General features: G+C 35.8%; 1 protein-coding gene across 2 annotated transcripts in view; it reads left to right on the top strand.

Annotated features, from left to right (window-relative positions):
* HELLS (helicase, lymphoid specific) overlaps positions 1 to 17004 on the top strand; it is a 41929-nt gene that overhangs the window by 1813 nt on the left and 23112 nt on the right. For both annotated transcript variants that reach the window (XM_077779632.1, XM_077779624.1), the window contains exons 3-7: positions 4291 to 4413; positions 7367 to 7423; positions 10614 to 10650; positions 10736 to 10800; positions 13402 to 13443. In XM_077779632.1, the coding sequence (XP_077635758.1) occupies positions 4291 to 4413; positions 7367 to 7423; positions 10614 to 10650; positions 10736 to 10800; positions 13402 to 13443 (324 nt within the window). The remainder of the gene's footprint in view (positions 1 to 4290; positions 4414 to 7366; positions 7424 to 10613; positions 10651 to 10735; positions 10801 to 13401; positions 13444 to 17004) is intronic.

The raw sequence follows: 17004 nt of genomic DNA, 5'->3' as shown, positions 1-17004 counted from the left end.
TCCCACAGCTTGTAAGTGGTAGAGCCAAGATTGTTTGTAGGCCATGTGATTCCAGAATTCACACTTTTTAACCACCATGCTATACTTTCACTCCAGTAATACTAATTTTGTTATTAGTCATCACCCATAGTTGACCATAATCAGTTACGGTAATGTTAAGAAATTTTAATAGAATTGGGAGGTTGACCGTGAACCACCTTTCCTCATGATACGGATTTTCATAGTACTTTGTTTCACAGTATTATTACTTACTTGATTCTCATTTTGTTTTTTGAAAGCATGTCAGTTACTGTTTTCCGTAGGCTGTACACCTAGCAAATAGGCAGTCAGTAAATGCTCTTGAATTTGAAACTGGTCAAGAATATTCTGTATTACATAGCATATATGAAATTATGTAAATAGGGGCGCCTGGGTGGCTTAGTCGGTTAAGCGTCCGACTTTCGCTTAGGTCATGATCTCGCAGTTCATGGGTTCGAGCCCCGCGTCGGGCTCTGTGCTGACTGCCAGCTCAGAGCCTGGAGCCTGTTTCAGTCTGTGACTCCCTCTCTCTCTGACCCTCCCCTGCTCACGGTGTCTCTCTCTCTCCTAGAAATAAATAAAACATTAAAAAAATTAAAAAAAAAAAAGAAATTATGTAAATAAAATAAATGTACTTACTAGCATGTAATAAGATGATAATTATAAAGGGTGAATCCTGAGGCAAGTGTCCGGAATTGAATCAACTTCAGAGATTATGACAATGATAAAGCCTTCATTCTATTTTTGAGATAGAGCTTGAGGGGGGTGGAATGGGCAGAGAGCTGGAACCCCAAGCAGGCTCTGCACTGCCAGTGCAGTCCTACACAGGGCTCAAACCCACGAACCCTGAGATCATGACCTGAGCTGAAACCAACAGTCAGACATCTAACTGACTGAGCCACCTAGGCGCCCCAATAAAGCCTTCATTTTGAGTGGTATGTCTTCAGTTCTATTACTTCTGAAAGTTGGTGGGTAAAGAAGTACTATTTGAACAAAGATTATGAGGTACAGTAAGACTACATTTCCAGAATGCATTAATTCAGTAGATGAAAACATTTTCATGTTTTTATTTTGGAAGATTTTCATTTAAGTAATCTCTACACCTAACATGGGACTCGAATTTATAATCCAAGAGGAGGCACCTCCACCTACTGAGCCAGCCAGGTGCCTCCATTTTCACATTTTAGAAAGATCTCTCAAAATTTATAGTACCATAAGTATTTGTTGATTAAACTAGAATCTAAATGACTTATACTTTCAGTGAAATTTTTAAGTAAACAAACCTTTTCTTTAGCAGTTATTCATCATAGAACTTAAGATAGCAGTTTTTAATCCACTTTGTCCTTCCATGAATAAATTATATATCTGTTTTCAGTTCTTTTACTAATATAAAGGTGTGATTTGCCAAAAAGCTAGCAGTATTATGGTCTATTATTTTTTTATGTATAAGTATTCAAGGAATTTGATTAATTTTTATAGTTTTCACTTCTAAGTTATTCCATACTTGACCATGGAGAAAATTCTGAGAATTAGTCTCTCCTAACATGTCTTGGGAGGCCAAAAAATTCACTATACAGAAATAAAGATTCTTTTTCTTTTAGAAGAATATATGCCCACAGTATTCATGGGCATATATTTAGAAGTACTTAAGAGAGGAAGAGCTTGCTTAAATTCCTTAATGAGAAGCATTTACTTTGCTTTAGGAGATTTTAAGATTTGTGAAGAGTCGAGAATGGCTTTGACATTGATTTGCTACAGTTATTTTCTTTGGCTTTTCACCTGCATTTCCTTTTGAAAGAAGTCATTGTTAGTCTAAGATTTAAGGATAGCATTAATGTATATGTAGTGGGGGAGGGGAAAGGTAAGAGTTGGGATAAGTCTTAGGTAAAAGGAAAATAGTTCATATGGTATAGAATGAAATATAACTCCATCCCTATGCCCCCAAATCTGGTGTTGGTGTTAGGAGAGATTATGAAGTAGATCCTGGGGAATTTATGCCCTTGGTGTCCATTGGCATACTCTTTCACTCTAGTTATCAAGAGAGTTTCCCTGCCAGGCACTCAGTGCTCTCCACAGCTGAAGCTACAATTTACCTTAATATAACAAATAAAATTGCTAAGGAACAGTAATGGTAGGTAAGGTTTACCACAAAATTATTTTGATATATGGAGTTGTATTAAAGGTTTTAAGGGTTAGTCATTGATTTTATTTCCTTAATTATAATACTTACAAATAAGTATAAAATGGTATCTTAAATCTTAAAAAATATGTGCTAATTTATTCTGAATAGGATTAAGGTAGTAGATATATCAAATTAAGTCCAGAATATTTTAATTAAAATTTAAAGTAAATTTCAGAAATTAAGAATTTCTTTAAAATCTAAGTAATTTCATCTCTTGATTTATAAAATCTATTTCATTCATTGACTGCCTATTGTAATCAGTAATATATTGGCAATAGTAAAAGAAAGGCTGTCCTAAAAAACTGAAAATAGTTTTGTAAGATGTCAGCAGATTATCTGCATGGATAGAGTAATGGGTGTTTGTTTTGTGGGTCTTTCTTAAATATTTTCCTATAATGTGCATTTATTATTTTCATTGGATTTATTTTTAGGTATCTTAATGTCATTTCTTTTGTAATAGACAAATTTATTTTAGAAAGAAAAGCTAGAGAGATGATAAAACATCTAGGAAGTACAAGCCAGTATACAGTGATGTCTAAATTTAAGGTGAGGCCTTAACCTTAAATTAGAGTTAATTAGGTTATGCTGTCTCAGCCTCTGCATCTATTCTCTTTCACTCACTCACTTTGCTCACACACACTTTGTCCAGGAGTAGAATTGATGGTTTGTAAGTTTTGCACGTATTTGGCTTTGGTAGATGAATTCAACTCTTGACTCACTTCAGCCCACTTAGTGCTTTTTTTTTTTTTTTCTTTTAATTCAGATTATATCCGGTTGACAAATTATGAACTGGATTGTGCCTGTTTAGGCAAATAAAGTTTTATTGGAACATAACCTTGCCCATTTGTTTATATATTGTCTATTACTATTATTGTGTAAAAAGGCAGAATTGAGTATAAGCCATATGCTCAAATATTTAAATACTTACCCTTCTTTACAGAAAAAGATTTGTGCACCACTGAACTATATTGTATTTATTTGTTACTTTTGTTTTCCATCTTGTGTCCTCTGGTATTCTTTTCAAATATTTAACTTCATCAGTGTGAATCGAGAGAGAAATGGATTCCTTCTCAGCCACTGGACTATTATAGACTTAGAAATCACTTAATAAATAAGTGGCGTGTAAAAGTATTATGAAAAGCAGGCTCGTGATTTAAAGGTGTACAGAAGTAAAAGATAAAGCTAAGTGTAGGGGAAAGTAAAAAGTCTAAAAAGAAGGGCAAAGCTCTGGGGAACACAATGCTGAGGAGGAAGGAGAAGTGATAAATCAGAAATAGATTTAGCATGTTGAAATATTTTGACAATGCAGATTTTTAAAAATTTTTATTTTAGGATTTTCATTTCTTTTTTAAAATAATCGCTAGGCCCAGTGTGGGGCTCAAATTCACAACCCTGAGATCAGGAGTCGCATGTTACACTTACACTGACTGAGGCAGACACCCCAGCAATACAGTCTTTTGTTTGTCTTTTTGTTTTTAAGGTTTATTTAAATATAAAGTTTGTTTTGAGAGAGAGAGAGAACCGCATGAGTGCTCTGCAAGTGTGGGGCTCAACTCACCAACTGAGAATATGACCTGAGCTAAAATCAAGTCTCATGCTTAACTGATTGAGCCACCCAGGCCATACAATTTTAAAATTCTAAGAATAGTTGTTCTAGTTCCTAGCCAATGAAATGATTTTTTTTAATTCTAATGCTCTTTCAAATAAAACTGGTATATAAATTTTTCTTTTCTGAAGTCATTTGATTGTTTACAAACTTAAATATTTTCAAGTGTTAATTTTATATTAAAAAATGGACCTTAATTCATTGGGCTGCCAGTAAACATGTCCAGTGTCTAAAATTTCAATATTTTGGTATCCAAGCTGCATCATACCAAAAGGAATGTTGACCTCAAGAATCGTATTTTTTCAGCTTTGTTCTAGTTTTTGTTTTGGAAAATAAATCATATATAAAAATCTTTCTCCACCCATTAATAACAGAAAAATATTAAACCCAAAGAGCATGTATTTAGACTTTCTTTTTACATCTTATAAAAAACATCACATATTTTAGAAAACTTAATAATTATGTAAATTTTCTTTTTGGATAGGCTCGCATGTCTTGGGATAGAGAGTCCGTGGACATTCGGTACCGTAGACTTCAACATTTGCTTGAAAAAAGCAATATCTACTCCAAATTTTTATTGACTAAAATGGAACAACAACAACTAGAGGTATGTGTATGTGATTATAACTAGTAGCTTCAGTTTTTTTTTTAAACTGCTTTATTGAGATAGAAATTGCATGCAGTAATCTGCACACATTTTAAGTTTACTGTTTGATGACCTAACCACTGTATACACCTATGTAACCACCAGTACAGTCAAGATAAAGAACATTCCCATCACCCCAAGAAGTTCTCTTGTCTCAGTGATCCCCATGCCTGGCCCCCAGACCACTGATTCCTATTTTCTGTCACTATAGGTTAGTATTGCTTTTTCTAGAATATTATATAAATAGAACAATGTGGTATATTGTTTTTGTATCTTGCTCTTTGCTCAGCATATTGAGATTTTGTTTATTCTTATAGGTTGTTTCTTTATTCCTTTTTTTTTTTTTTACATTTTTATTTTAAATGTTTCATTTATTTCTGAGAGAGAGCGTGAGCGTGAGCAGGGAAGGGTCAGAGAGAGAGATACAGAATCAGAAACAGGCTCCAGGCTCTGAGCTAGCTGTCAGCACAGAGCCCAACACGGGGCTTGAACCCATGAACTGTGAGATCATGACCTGAGCCGAAGTCAGCCGCTTAACCAACTGAGCCACCCAGGCTCCCCATGGCTGTTTCTTTATTCCTGAACATTCTATGAATATATCACCATTTATTTTTCTGTTTACCTATTGACTGATTTTTATCCTGTCTAATCATATTTTGTGCATGATGGAGATTATAAACTTATGTTGCCCGTCCATTTTTTTAATTGCTTTATTGAGATACAATTGATAGACACAAAACTGCACGTTTATAGTGTACAATTATATAAGTTTTGACACGAAGCTACCATAATCAAGGTGATGACATAACCATCAGCTCCCTTTTTTTTTTATTGAGGTAGAATTGACCTATAACATTATATTAGTTTCAGGTTATGATTCAGTATTTGTATATATTGTGAAATGGTCACCACAGTACATCTACTTAACATCTATCACCATACATAAAAAAATTTTTTTCTTACAAGACTTTTTTTTTTTAATGTTTATTTTGAGAGAGAGGGAGACACAGAATCTGAAGCACATTCCAGGCTTTGAGCTATCGGCACAGAGCCTGATTCAGGGCTTTAACTTTTGAACTATGAGTTCATGACCTGAGCCAAAGTCAAATGCTTAACAGACTGAGCCACCCAAGTGCCCCTCTTAGCAACTTTTAAATATACAGTAGAATATTATTAACTGTAGTCCCCGTGCTGTGTAGTACATACCCCTGACTTACTTTATAACTGGATACTTGTACCTTTTGACCTGTCACTCATTCCTCCCACCACCAACTACCAATCTGTTCTTTGTATCTACGAGCTTGGAGGTTTTTGGTTTTTTTCAAAGATTCCACAAGTTAGATTATATGATATTTGTTGTTCTCTGACTCCTTTCACTTAGCATAATGCCCACAAGATCCATCCATGTTGTAAACAGCAAAATTCTATTTTTTTATGGCTGAATTCCTGCCCCTTTAAAATTTTTTTCCATCCTTCACTTCCTGTCTTCATCACCAAATAGCCACTGATCCACTTCTCATTATTATAAATTCATTTGCATTTTCTGTTGGTAATATATTCTTTTAGTTTTTATATTTCTGGAAAAGTCTTCATTTGCCTTTGTTTTTGAAAGATTCTTTTTTTTCTAATGTTTATTTTTGAGAGAGACAGAGTAAGAATAGGGGAGGGGCAGAAAGAAAGGTAGACACAGAATCTGAAGCAGGCTCCAAGCTCTGAATGGTCAGCACAGAGCCTGATGTGGGGCTCAAACACACAAACTGAGATCATGACGTGAGCAGAAGTCAGACGCTTAATCGGCTGAGCCGTGCAGATGCCGTGAAAGATATTTTTATTGAGTAAAGAATTTATTTTTCCTCAGTGCTTTCTTCCTTCTGTCCAGATACTCCTACCCTCATGATATTTCACTGCTTTCTAGTTTACATTGATCATGACAAAACCAAAAAAATTTTTTTCTTTAAACCATAAGTTTTAATAATGGCCCACAAGACCATAAGTCTGGTTGCCTCGCTCAACCCCATTACCTTTCAGACCTCATTTCAAGTGTGTTTCCTGCCTTTGGTGCTTTGCACTGGCTGTTTTGTGCTTGGAACCTTCTTATAGATACCAACGTAGCTTACTTCATCATCACCTTCAAGCCTTGGCTTAAATGTTTTCCCAATGAAGCCTACCCTAATAACCTTATATGAAATTGCTGACACCTTTTCCGTCTACACACTCCTGATATCCTTTACCCTGTTCTCTTCTTCCCATTGCACTTAGTAAGATATCATATTATTTATTGCCCACTAGGATGTATGAAGATTTATAAATTTGTGCAAATATCTAGACTACAGTAATTTCCTGTGTTCTCATCATTCACATCTCAGAATTATCTATCAAGATTTTGCTATATTTGCTAAATATTCTTTTTCCTTTGAATCCCTTTTTAAACCCTTGTATGGTAAAATGAAACACAGGTATAGGAAAATAAAAGTCACACTTAATGAGTTGTTAAAAGACAAAAATACCTAACCACCTCTTGGGAATGATTTGAATCCTTTTAGTCTGTTTTAAAGCTTTGTTAGGGTGTATGTGGAACAGCTTTTAATCTAGAAATAACTTGGTCCCTCTCCTGAGCACTCTTCTTGTTGCCTTCTATGTTGGGAGGCTCTTTTACTTTGCCTGACAGCTATGAACTATTCTTTGTGAGCACAGGGATTGCTCTACCTGCTTCTTTCTGGTGGCTCTTTCCTGGCCTTTCAGTTCCTCAAGGCAGGAGAGGAAATCTGTTCCCTATTGCTCCATAAAGGCTTGAAGTGCAAATTCTCCCTCATTTTTAAATCTTTATATATAGTTTCTTCATTGTGAACATGTTCTTTTGAGGTGTGTGTTCTAGATTTTGCACTTTCTGCTGTGACACTAAATTATCTTACAGGAACAGAAGAAGAAAGAGAAATTGGAGAGAAAAAAGGAATCTTTAAAAGTTGCTAAGGTAATATATAGTAAGATTGAAAATCTTGTATGTATTCTTAAATATTGAAGAAATGTTTTTGTAGCCTTTTTTTTTTCTTTTTAGTTCATTCATTTATTTTTAGTGAGAGAGAGCAGAAGTCAGGTAGGGGCTGGGGAAGAGGATAGAATCCCAAGCAGGCTCTGCACTGTCACCACAGCCAGATGGGGACTTGAACCCATGAACCTGACCTGAGCCAAAGTCAAGAGTCAAATGCTCAACCTACTGAGTCACCCAGTCTTTTTTGATTGGCTACTTAATTTTAACCTTCTTTATCTAAAAACCTATCTTTGCTACAAGCTGCATAGAAACATGTAAAATATGTTTCTCAGTATATTTATATAAGGAAGGAGAGCTAAATGTAACCCTTTTGTTTTATTCTGTTTTTCATAATGGCAAAATTTCACTTTTATAAGTGGCCAGCTCTTAGGTGCTTATAATGATTACTCTTTTCTCCTTAATGTCTCTACCCTCATCATGTCAACTTGCATCCTTAACAATAATCTAAATTTGTATCTTGTGTACGACTGCAGCAGTGGAGCCAAAATTGGAGAGAGAGTATAGCTACTAAAAACATTTCAGATAATAGAGCATTTGTTTAGGGGTAGCCTAAATTTTATTTTATCTTATTTTTTTTTTTTTTCCTAATGTTTGATTAGTTTTGAGAGAGAGGGAGAGACAGAATGTGAGTGGGGGAGGGGCAGAGAGACACGGAGACAAAGAATTTGAAGCAGGCTCCAGGCTCTGCGCCATGGGGCCCAAACTCACAAAATACAAGATAGTGATCTGAGCCGAAGTCGGATGCTAACCTAACCTACTGAGCCACTCAAGTGCCCCAGGGATGGCCTAAATTTTAGATGTGATCTTTGAGGAGAATATGTTTTAATATGAGGCTGTTTAAAGCTATACTGTTGGGAATTAGTGAAAAGAGAAATAATAAAGGCAACATTTATTGAGTACTCACTATGTGTCATGTATTCTAAGCTTTACGTTTATTTTTTTATGGAAGTTCTCAGCTCATTGTGGAGTTGCATGCTCCATTGACTAAGCTTCCAGGTGCCCGTACAGTTTTTTTTAATTCTCAAAAAGCTCTTTTAGGTAGAGGTACTGTACTTTTTATTTATAAAGAAGCTGATGCAAAGAGATAAAGTACAGTCCATCCTCATTATTCACAGATTCCATATTTGCCAGTTAGCCTACTTGCTAAAATTTATTAACTCCAAAATCAGTACTTGGGTTTTCATGGTCATTCATAGACCTGTTCCTGTGCAGAATAGCAAAAAGTTTATCTCCCAACACACATTTCCAACTGAAGTTAAACACAGTGGTGCTCTGCCTTACTTAAGCTGTCACACTATAAACAAATGTTCTTTTCATGGTTTATTTAATGTCAAGATTTTTTTTTATGGGTTTCGTTGATTTTTCTGTTAAAATGGCCCTCAGCCATATTGTGCTGAAGTACTGGCTAGTGTTTCTAACGCAAGAAGTCTGTGGTAAGGCGGAGAAAATATGTGTATTCAGTAAACTTCCTTTGGGTGTAAATTACCGTGCTGTTTGCTGTTAATCAACATCTATATTAAATAAGATGTCCTTAAATAGCAACATACATAAAACAGGGTTATGTGTTGATCAGTTGATGAAATTATGACCAGAGGCTTTCAGGAGCCTAAGCTTATATTTCTTCCAGAAGTACTGATTCATTGTTCATTCATCCAGTGTTTGTAGTTATTGTATAGAACAGAATGAGAATTTACGAAGCGGCTGATAGTTACGAATTCAGTAAATAGTAATGTTGGAGTTTGTTTCATACCCCACACTTCTTTACTAATCTGGCTTGATTAGGTAATATCAAAATACCAGTAAGGGTACCTTTAAGTCCACTTGATTCTTAGTGTGGTTAGTGGTGATGTTAAAATATATTATAGATAATTTTATAACAAAAGCAATGATTGAAAACTGATATTATAAGATAATTTTTTATTTTTATTTATATTTTATTTTGTTTAGAGAGATAGAGAGTGAGCAGGGGAGGGCAGAGAGAGGGAGAGACAAAATCCCAAGCAGCCTTCACACTGTCAGTGCAGAGCTTGATATGGGGCTTGAACTGACAAATGGTGAGATTATGACCTGAGCTGATATCAAGAGTCATATGTTTAACTGACCGAGCCACGGGCACCCCTAAGACGATTTTATTTGCTTAATCATTTACTCCCTACTCTTCAACCTGTTATTTTAATCCATTGTTCACTTTTGCCTAGCTGACTTTTATAACAGGGTTTTATAAAGGTTTCAACCGTAAGTTCTGCCTCTTTCATCAGTCTCTTTTGGTATTTGCTTTTAATTTTCTTTTAACTTTATTTTAAAATTTACCTTCTTCGGGCACCTGGTTGGCTTAGTCGATATAGTACACAACTCTTGATCTTGGACTGTGAGTTTGAGCCCTACCTGTGATGTGGAGTTAACGTTAAATAAATAAATAAGATTTACCTTTGTTATTTTGATTTCTCATACGTATTTTTCCCTATTCTTGGTCATCTTTTCCACCTTTCATTTTTAAACTTTATTTTTTAAAATGTCTTCTTTTCCTCTGTTTCCCCTAATATTTTTTCAACTAGTTTTCTCATATTTCTGCTTTCCATTGTATTTAGCTTAAAAATTTTACTGAAAATGAGTTGTTATTCCATACCATACCCACTGAATATGTTTAGCATAAACCTGCAGTTACAGAAGATCTGCATAGTAATATCAAAATAAAAATGTCTCTGTATTTATTTTTATTCCTTTTTTTTTTTTTACAAATAGTTTATTGTCAAATTAGTTTCCACATAACACTCAGTGCTCAAAATGTCTCTATATTTAATTAAGAAATTTCTCAAATGGAAAAAAATTTGAGGAAAGTAGAGTTGGCAAGAAAAAGGAGTATGGTTAGAAATAAGTTCTAACAGGGAAATGTAGAAAAAAGATTGCATGCTGGTAAGTATAATAGTAAAGAGTTATAGATGTGGTTCAACTATAAGGAACATTCACTTAATCAGTGCCTTTTAATATTTAATACCATAGAAGTCCCTNACCCACGAACCGCAAGATCATGACCTAAGCGAAAGTCAGACGCCCAACCGACTAAGCCACCCAGGCGCCCCGAAAACTAATATTTTAAATTCTTGTTTTATAGGGTAAAAATTCCACTGGTGCAAGTGAAGAGAATCCAGGTGAACTTCCTTTTTCTGCTTTTGAAGCATGTGTTTATATTTTTGCTTTAATTGCTATAAAAAATAAAATGATTTTTTTTAATAGTTATGAGAAAGAAGAGAGGAAGAGAAGATGAATCATACAGTATTTCAGAGGTCATGTCAAAAGAGGTAAAAAAAAAAAAAATGGGGGGGGGACACATAAGATTCATTGTTGAGCAAAAAACCCGCTGTGGATTTTGAACTCATTGAAGCTGTATGGATTGATGTTACATGGCTTTTCAGACTCTTAAAGGGACGTTTTTCAGACTGCTGAGGGACTGTTTGAGGAAAGGAGATGGTGCCATCTTCCTGTTTGTTAAAAGAGCATGAGCTTGGCCTAATCAGAAGTTATTATAATTTCTTATAACTACAAGACCTTATCTTCAGAACTTTGTTCTTGTTCCTTGTGAAGGACTTTTAGGGAACTAAAATATTGACCTTTTATTTCTACACCCAGTGTGGGGCTTGATGACAACCCTGCAATCAGAGTTGTATGTTCCACTGACTGAGCCAGCCAGCTGCCCCATCATATACTCATTTTTAAAACCAGATCCTGTTTCACCTTCATATTTGTGACCGCATAAAATAGAAATTAAAAAACCTGTTAAATATTCCTTAAGCATATTTTAATGTGTTATATTCTTACATTTAAAGTTTTTTCTAATAGTATTATCTACTATATTTTTCTTTAACCTAAAATTTGAACTCTTGAGATCTTCCTAAAACATAAAATTTCACGTAGTACTTTACTCTAAGGATGCACTCTGATATTTTCCTTTTTTTTTCCCTTTCATTTAAAAATAATGGTCAGAACCCATTTTATTGATTATGGAACATAGCCCACAGTTTGAAAAACACTGTTATTTAGATATATTATAGTTTAGCCAATCACAACTGTTACTTGAATATAGCAAATGTTGGTAGCATATTGGCTGTCAGCCACCTTTGTCCTTCATGGATAAGGTCAATTAGTAAAGGAGAGTAGACACTGTCGTGAGAAATACATAGACAGTAATCAATTATATTTGAGTACTGTTGAGCCTATAGAAGAACTCTAAACACAGGCATTAGGTTCTTAAAATCTTCTAGAAGCTGACACCTGAGTTGAGACTTGAAGGATAAAAGTTAAATCATCCAGAGATTGAGGGTAGTTAATAGGGAAATAGTAAGATACAGGGAAGATAGTAGAAAAATGTTCTGGGAGGAGAGAATAACCTTTGACAAACATCCAGAGGCAGGAGAGATCCTGACAAGTTGTAAAAACTTGAAAGTAAATATTAGTTTCCAGTCTGTATGTAAAGGAAAAGGTGGTGAAAGATGAAGCAGAGGTAAGTAGAGTCAGGAGGTTAGTTATGAGGTTTAGTTTTTAACAATATGTATTATGTTTATGTTTCTATTAATTCATAGATTGTTCAAAAAGATTCAGCTTAGCTAGTCATTATAAAAGACCATTCTCTTGTCTGTTCACTATATCCCTTCAGCCTTAGCATATGAATGCCTATACTTACATAATGCTTTACATACACATGAGACACACAGACATGTATATATTATGTGTGTAAGCTACTTACTGATGTGTTCTATCATTCTATGCATTACATGTAAGATACGTTCAGTTTCTTGAATGTATCTACTGTTCCATCCCCTTTGTCCTCTGCACATGGTATTCTGTTTGAAATGAAACCCTAACTTTCATCTTCAGTGATTATGCCCTGATGACAACTTTTTCAGATAATTTGGTGTAGTACTCACCAAATTGTAGTCACCAAGTGGCACTCCAGTATTTCTTGTCTTCATACCCTTAGCATCTAGTAGATACTTAAATTCAGAACACTTTATTTCTGCTTTTATAATATTTTATTTTAGAGGGAGAGTGGGGGAGGGCCAGCAAAGGGGAGAGAGAGCGTTAAAGAGAGAGTGAAAATATTTTAAGCAGGCTCCATGCTGCACAGAGCCTGACTCAGGGCTTGATCCCACGACCATGAGATGGTGACCTGAGCCAAAATCAATAGTCAGATGCTTGACCAACAGAACCACCCAGGTGCCCCTATTCTGTAATTTTTATTTATTTGCCTTACTTCTTGCTCAAGATTGCAGACTCAGGTTTCTGTCCACAGAGGTCTAAAGTCGGCCAGAGGTGAGACTATAAAACATTTGGAAGTGATCTTTAAATACCAAACGTACCACAATGGAGACTCTGGAGCAGGGTTTAGAAAACCTTTTCTGTACGGAGCTAGATAGTGTTTTTGGCTTTGAATAGTTAAGTGGGCAACTACTAGATGCCAGACTATACGATTATAGCCTGGAGGGCAGTTCTAGACGAACAAATGAGCTGACTTTGTTCTAATTAAGCTTTATTTACAAAATCAGGTTGCCAGCTGGAGTTGGTCCACAAGCTGTAGTTTGTACTAGAGGGTTATTGACATGTGTGCATTTGGACTTAGGTCTCTTCAGATAAGCTTTGATTTAAAAAAACAAACCAAAAAAACCTTGAAAATTTAGGAGGAAATACCACAATTTTTAACAATTGCTAACTAATGCATAGAGTTTTATAAGACTCTGTAGCCTTAATTTTGCTTGAGGTCTGCCAATTTGAGTCCTCTGTACTTTAATTAGCTAGAGAGCCTTATCCCCATTTCCTTGTGGGAAGTCAGAACAGAATAAATGTTGAATAAATAAAAGAATGAACCACATGCATTGTTAGTAATTTTTGTTTTCTCTATGTTCTAGGAAATTTTGTCTGTGGCTAAAAAAAAGAAAAAGGAGAATGAGGTAAGAGTTATGAGAGATACTAAATTTAGGAACTGTGTTTGTTTCCCTAATTATTAGCTCCATTAATCCCCAGTGTGCACTTTCTAACTAGTTACCCTATTTCTTAGCCTTAAAAAAAATTCACCTCTTTGCTATCCTGCTTCTTTCTTAATATATCAACTTTTGCTATTTTATATGTTCCTTAATGTGTAAATAATAGTTTATGGGGTCCTTGGGAGTTTAATAATGATGCAAGTGCCTATAACCATATGGATATGTGCATTCCATGTGTATATACATATTCCACAGCCTGTAGAAGTCTTAATCTTGTTTCTGACCTTAAAGATTGTCTTTGATTCTTTCTAGGAAGGTTTGATTCTTACCCCACCCCAATTTTATGTGGAGAGATTCTTTGTTACCTGTATTCACTATCCCAAGTACCTTCCATTACAGGATTTCTTAGAGAAGCAAAAACAATTCTAACATGAAAATGTTCACTGAGGGAGTTAAAAATTAACTTACCAGGTGACTGGGGGGCTCAGTTGGTTGAGTGTTTGACTTCGGCTCAGGTTATGATCTCATGGTTTGAGGGTTCGAGCCCCGCATCCGTATCTGTGCTGACAGCTAGCTCAGAGCCTGGAGCCTGTTTCAGATTCTGGGTCTCCCTCTCTCTCTGACCCTCCCCTGCCAACGCTGTCTTTCTCAGAAATAAATAAAAACATTTTAAAAAATTAATTTACCTATCAAAGATTAATAGGTTCTTGGGAAAATTGATTACATGATTATAAGAGAGAGGTATTCTATTTGGCAACCACAATTTAGACTAAAATTTACATCTTTTGGGGTGCCTGGGTGGCTCAGTCGGTTAAGTATCCAACTTCAGCTCAGGTCATGATCTCCCAGTTTGTGAGTTAGAGCCCCGTGTCGGGCTCTGCTGACAGCTTGGAGCCTGGGGCCTGCTTTGAATTCTGTGTCTCCCCCTCTCTCTGGTCATCCCCTACTTGTGCTCTGTCTCTCTTGCTCTCTCTCTCCTCTCTCTCAAAAATAAATAAGTGTTAAAAAAACAAAACAAGATTTACATCTCTTAAGTGCATTGATTTTTTTTTTTATGCTTTATTCAGCAAAAGGATTAGTTTATGATTAGAACAGTGTTAAATAAGATTAAACATTTTTTATACTAGTTGGACTTTTTTATGTTTTATTTTAGTTTCACTTAAATCCAAGTCAGTTAACATAGAGTATAATAATGGTTTCAGGAATGTATTATTTTTTGAGAGAGAGCAAACGTGAGTGGAAGAAGAGTGGTGTCGCTGAGAATGCTAAGAAGGCTCTGTGCTGAGAGCAGACAGCCCTATGTGGGTCTCGAACTTCTGAACCATGAAATCATCAACTGAGCCACCCACACACCCCTTAGTTACATTTTTAAAGATAAAGACTCAGTCAAATCTCAAGATGTACTATGGAGTTTTGATCTCACTGTATAATACACAGTACATAAGCATACTGTTGTCTTGTTCAATCTGATGAATTTTGAAAAATACATACATCTGGATAACTAACCACCATCCAAATCAAGCTCTGGAATGTGCCCATATGAAAGAAGGGTTCCTTGTATCCCTTGCCAGTCATTTCCCCACCCCAAACCTGGAGGCAACTACTTTTTTTTTTTTTTGCATTTATTTTTTTTTGAGAGACAGAATAAGACAGAACGTGAGTGGGGGACGGGCAGAGAGAGAAAGAGGCACAGAATCCAAAACAGGCTCCAGGCTCTGAGCAAGCATTCAGCACAGAGCCTGGCATGGGGCTCGAACCCATAAACCGAAGGATCATGACCTGAGCCGGTCAGATGCTCAACTGACTGAACCACTCAGGCGCCCCTGGAGGCAACTGCTTTTTTGTTTGTTTGTTTGTTTTGGTTTGTTTTGTTTATTTCTGAGAGAGGGAGAGTGACAACTTGAACAGGGGAGGGTCATAGAGAGAGGGAGATACAGAATCCGAAGCGGGCTCCCAGCTCTGAGCTGTCAGCACAGAGCTCGATGCAGGTCTTGAACCCACGAACCGTGAGATCATGACCTGAGCCTAAGTCGGTTGCTTAACCAACTGAGCCTCACAGGCGCCCCTGCTTTTTGACTTTTGTCAAAAATCTGCCTGAATTTTGGAGCTACTATCCTAGGTGGCTCAGTTGATAAGCTTCCATATCTTCATTTCAGCTCAGGTCTTGATCTCCCAGTCGTGGGATTGAGCCTCATGTCGGGCTCCAGGCTAATAACTCAGAGTCTGCTTGGAATTCTGTTTCTCTTTCTCTCTCCCCCTTGCTTGCTGGTGCTCTCCCACTCTCTCAAAATAAATAAATGAAATTTTTTTTTAATCTGCCTAGTTTTTTTTTTTTAACCATTATCACAAGGCTAGTTTTCATACAAATGAAATCTAAATATGTAGCCTTTTATTTCCTGCTTTTTACTCAGCTAGTTGATATTCATTTATATTGTTGAGTTTATTACTAGTTGGAGTTTTTTATTGCTGAGTAGCATTCCCTTGAATGAATATTAAAATTTCCTTATCTGTTCTCTTGATGGGCATTTGTTTCCAGTTTGTGACATCTAAGTAAAGCTGCCATTATAATTTGTCTACAAGTCTTGGTTTGAACATGTTTTCATGTTCTAGGGTATATACCTAGGAATGGAATTACTGGGTCATATTGTAAATGTATGTTAAACTGTTTAAGAAAATACAAATCCTTTCCCGGAAAGAGCACCATTGTATTCATCAGCAATGTATAAAAGTATTCATATTATTGCCAGCAATTCATATTAGTCTTTTTAATTTTAGCCATTTCCTTGAATATGAAGTGCATCTTATGTGGTTTTATTTTGCATTTTCTTAATTACTAATGATGATGCGTATTTCCATGTTAATGGCTGTTTGTGTGTTTTATAAAGTTTCTGTTCATAGCTTTTGCCCATTTATTATTTGCTTTATTATTGTTGATATAGGAGTTGTATATATAATAAGATATAAGTTTTTTGTCAGCTTTATGCGCTGTCTCTTTCAGCCTGTGGCTTGTCTACCCATTTTCTTAATGATATCTTTTAATAAACAGAACTTTTAAGTTTTAGAGTAGCTCAGTTTATCACTTTTTCCCTTTGGTGGTTAGTGGGTTTTTGTTCTTACATAAGAAATTTTTGCCTGTCACAAGATACTCTGTTTTCTTCTAAAAACTTGATGGTTCTGGTTTTGATGTTTTGATATTTGACTGTGATGTTCATCACAAATCAATTTTATGTATGCAGTAGTGAAACTCAGTTTGTAATTTTCTAGTTGAATATCCAGTTGTGGCATTATTTATTAAGTTTATTTATTTTGAAAGAGAGAAGGAGGGGCGCCTGGGTGGCTTAGTCGGTTAAGCGTCCGACTTTCGCTTAGGTCATGATCTCGCGGTTCGTGGGTTCAAGCCCCGCGTCGGGTTCTGTGCTGACTGCCAGCTCAGAGCCTGGAGCCTGTTTCAGAGTCTGTATCTCCCTCTCTCTCTGACCCTCCCCTGCTCATACTGTCTCTCTCTCCTAGAAATAAATAAAAAATATT

This window comes from Crocuta crocuta, unplaced genomic scaffold, assembly GCF_008692635.1.
Source record: "Crocuta crocuta isolate KB4526 unplaced genomic scaffold, BGI_CrCroc_1.0 scaffold170, whole genome shotgun sequence".
NCBI classification, from domain to species: Eukaryota; Metazoa; Chordata; class Mammalia; order Carnivora; family Hyaenidae; genus Crocuta; species Crocuta crocuta.
Note: the sequence above shows the minus strand (reverse complement) of the source record. Positions and strands in the feature narration are given on the sequence as shown.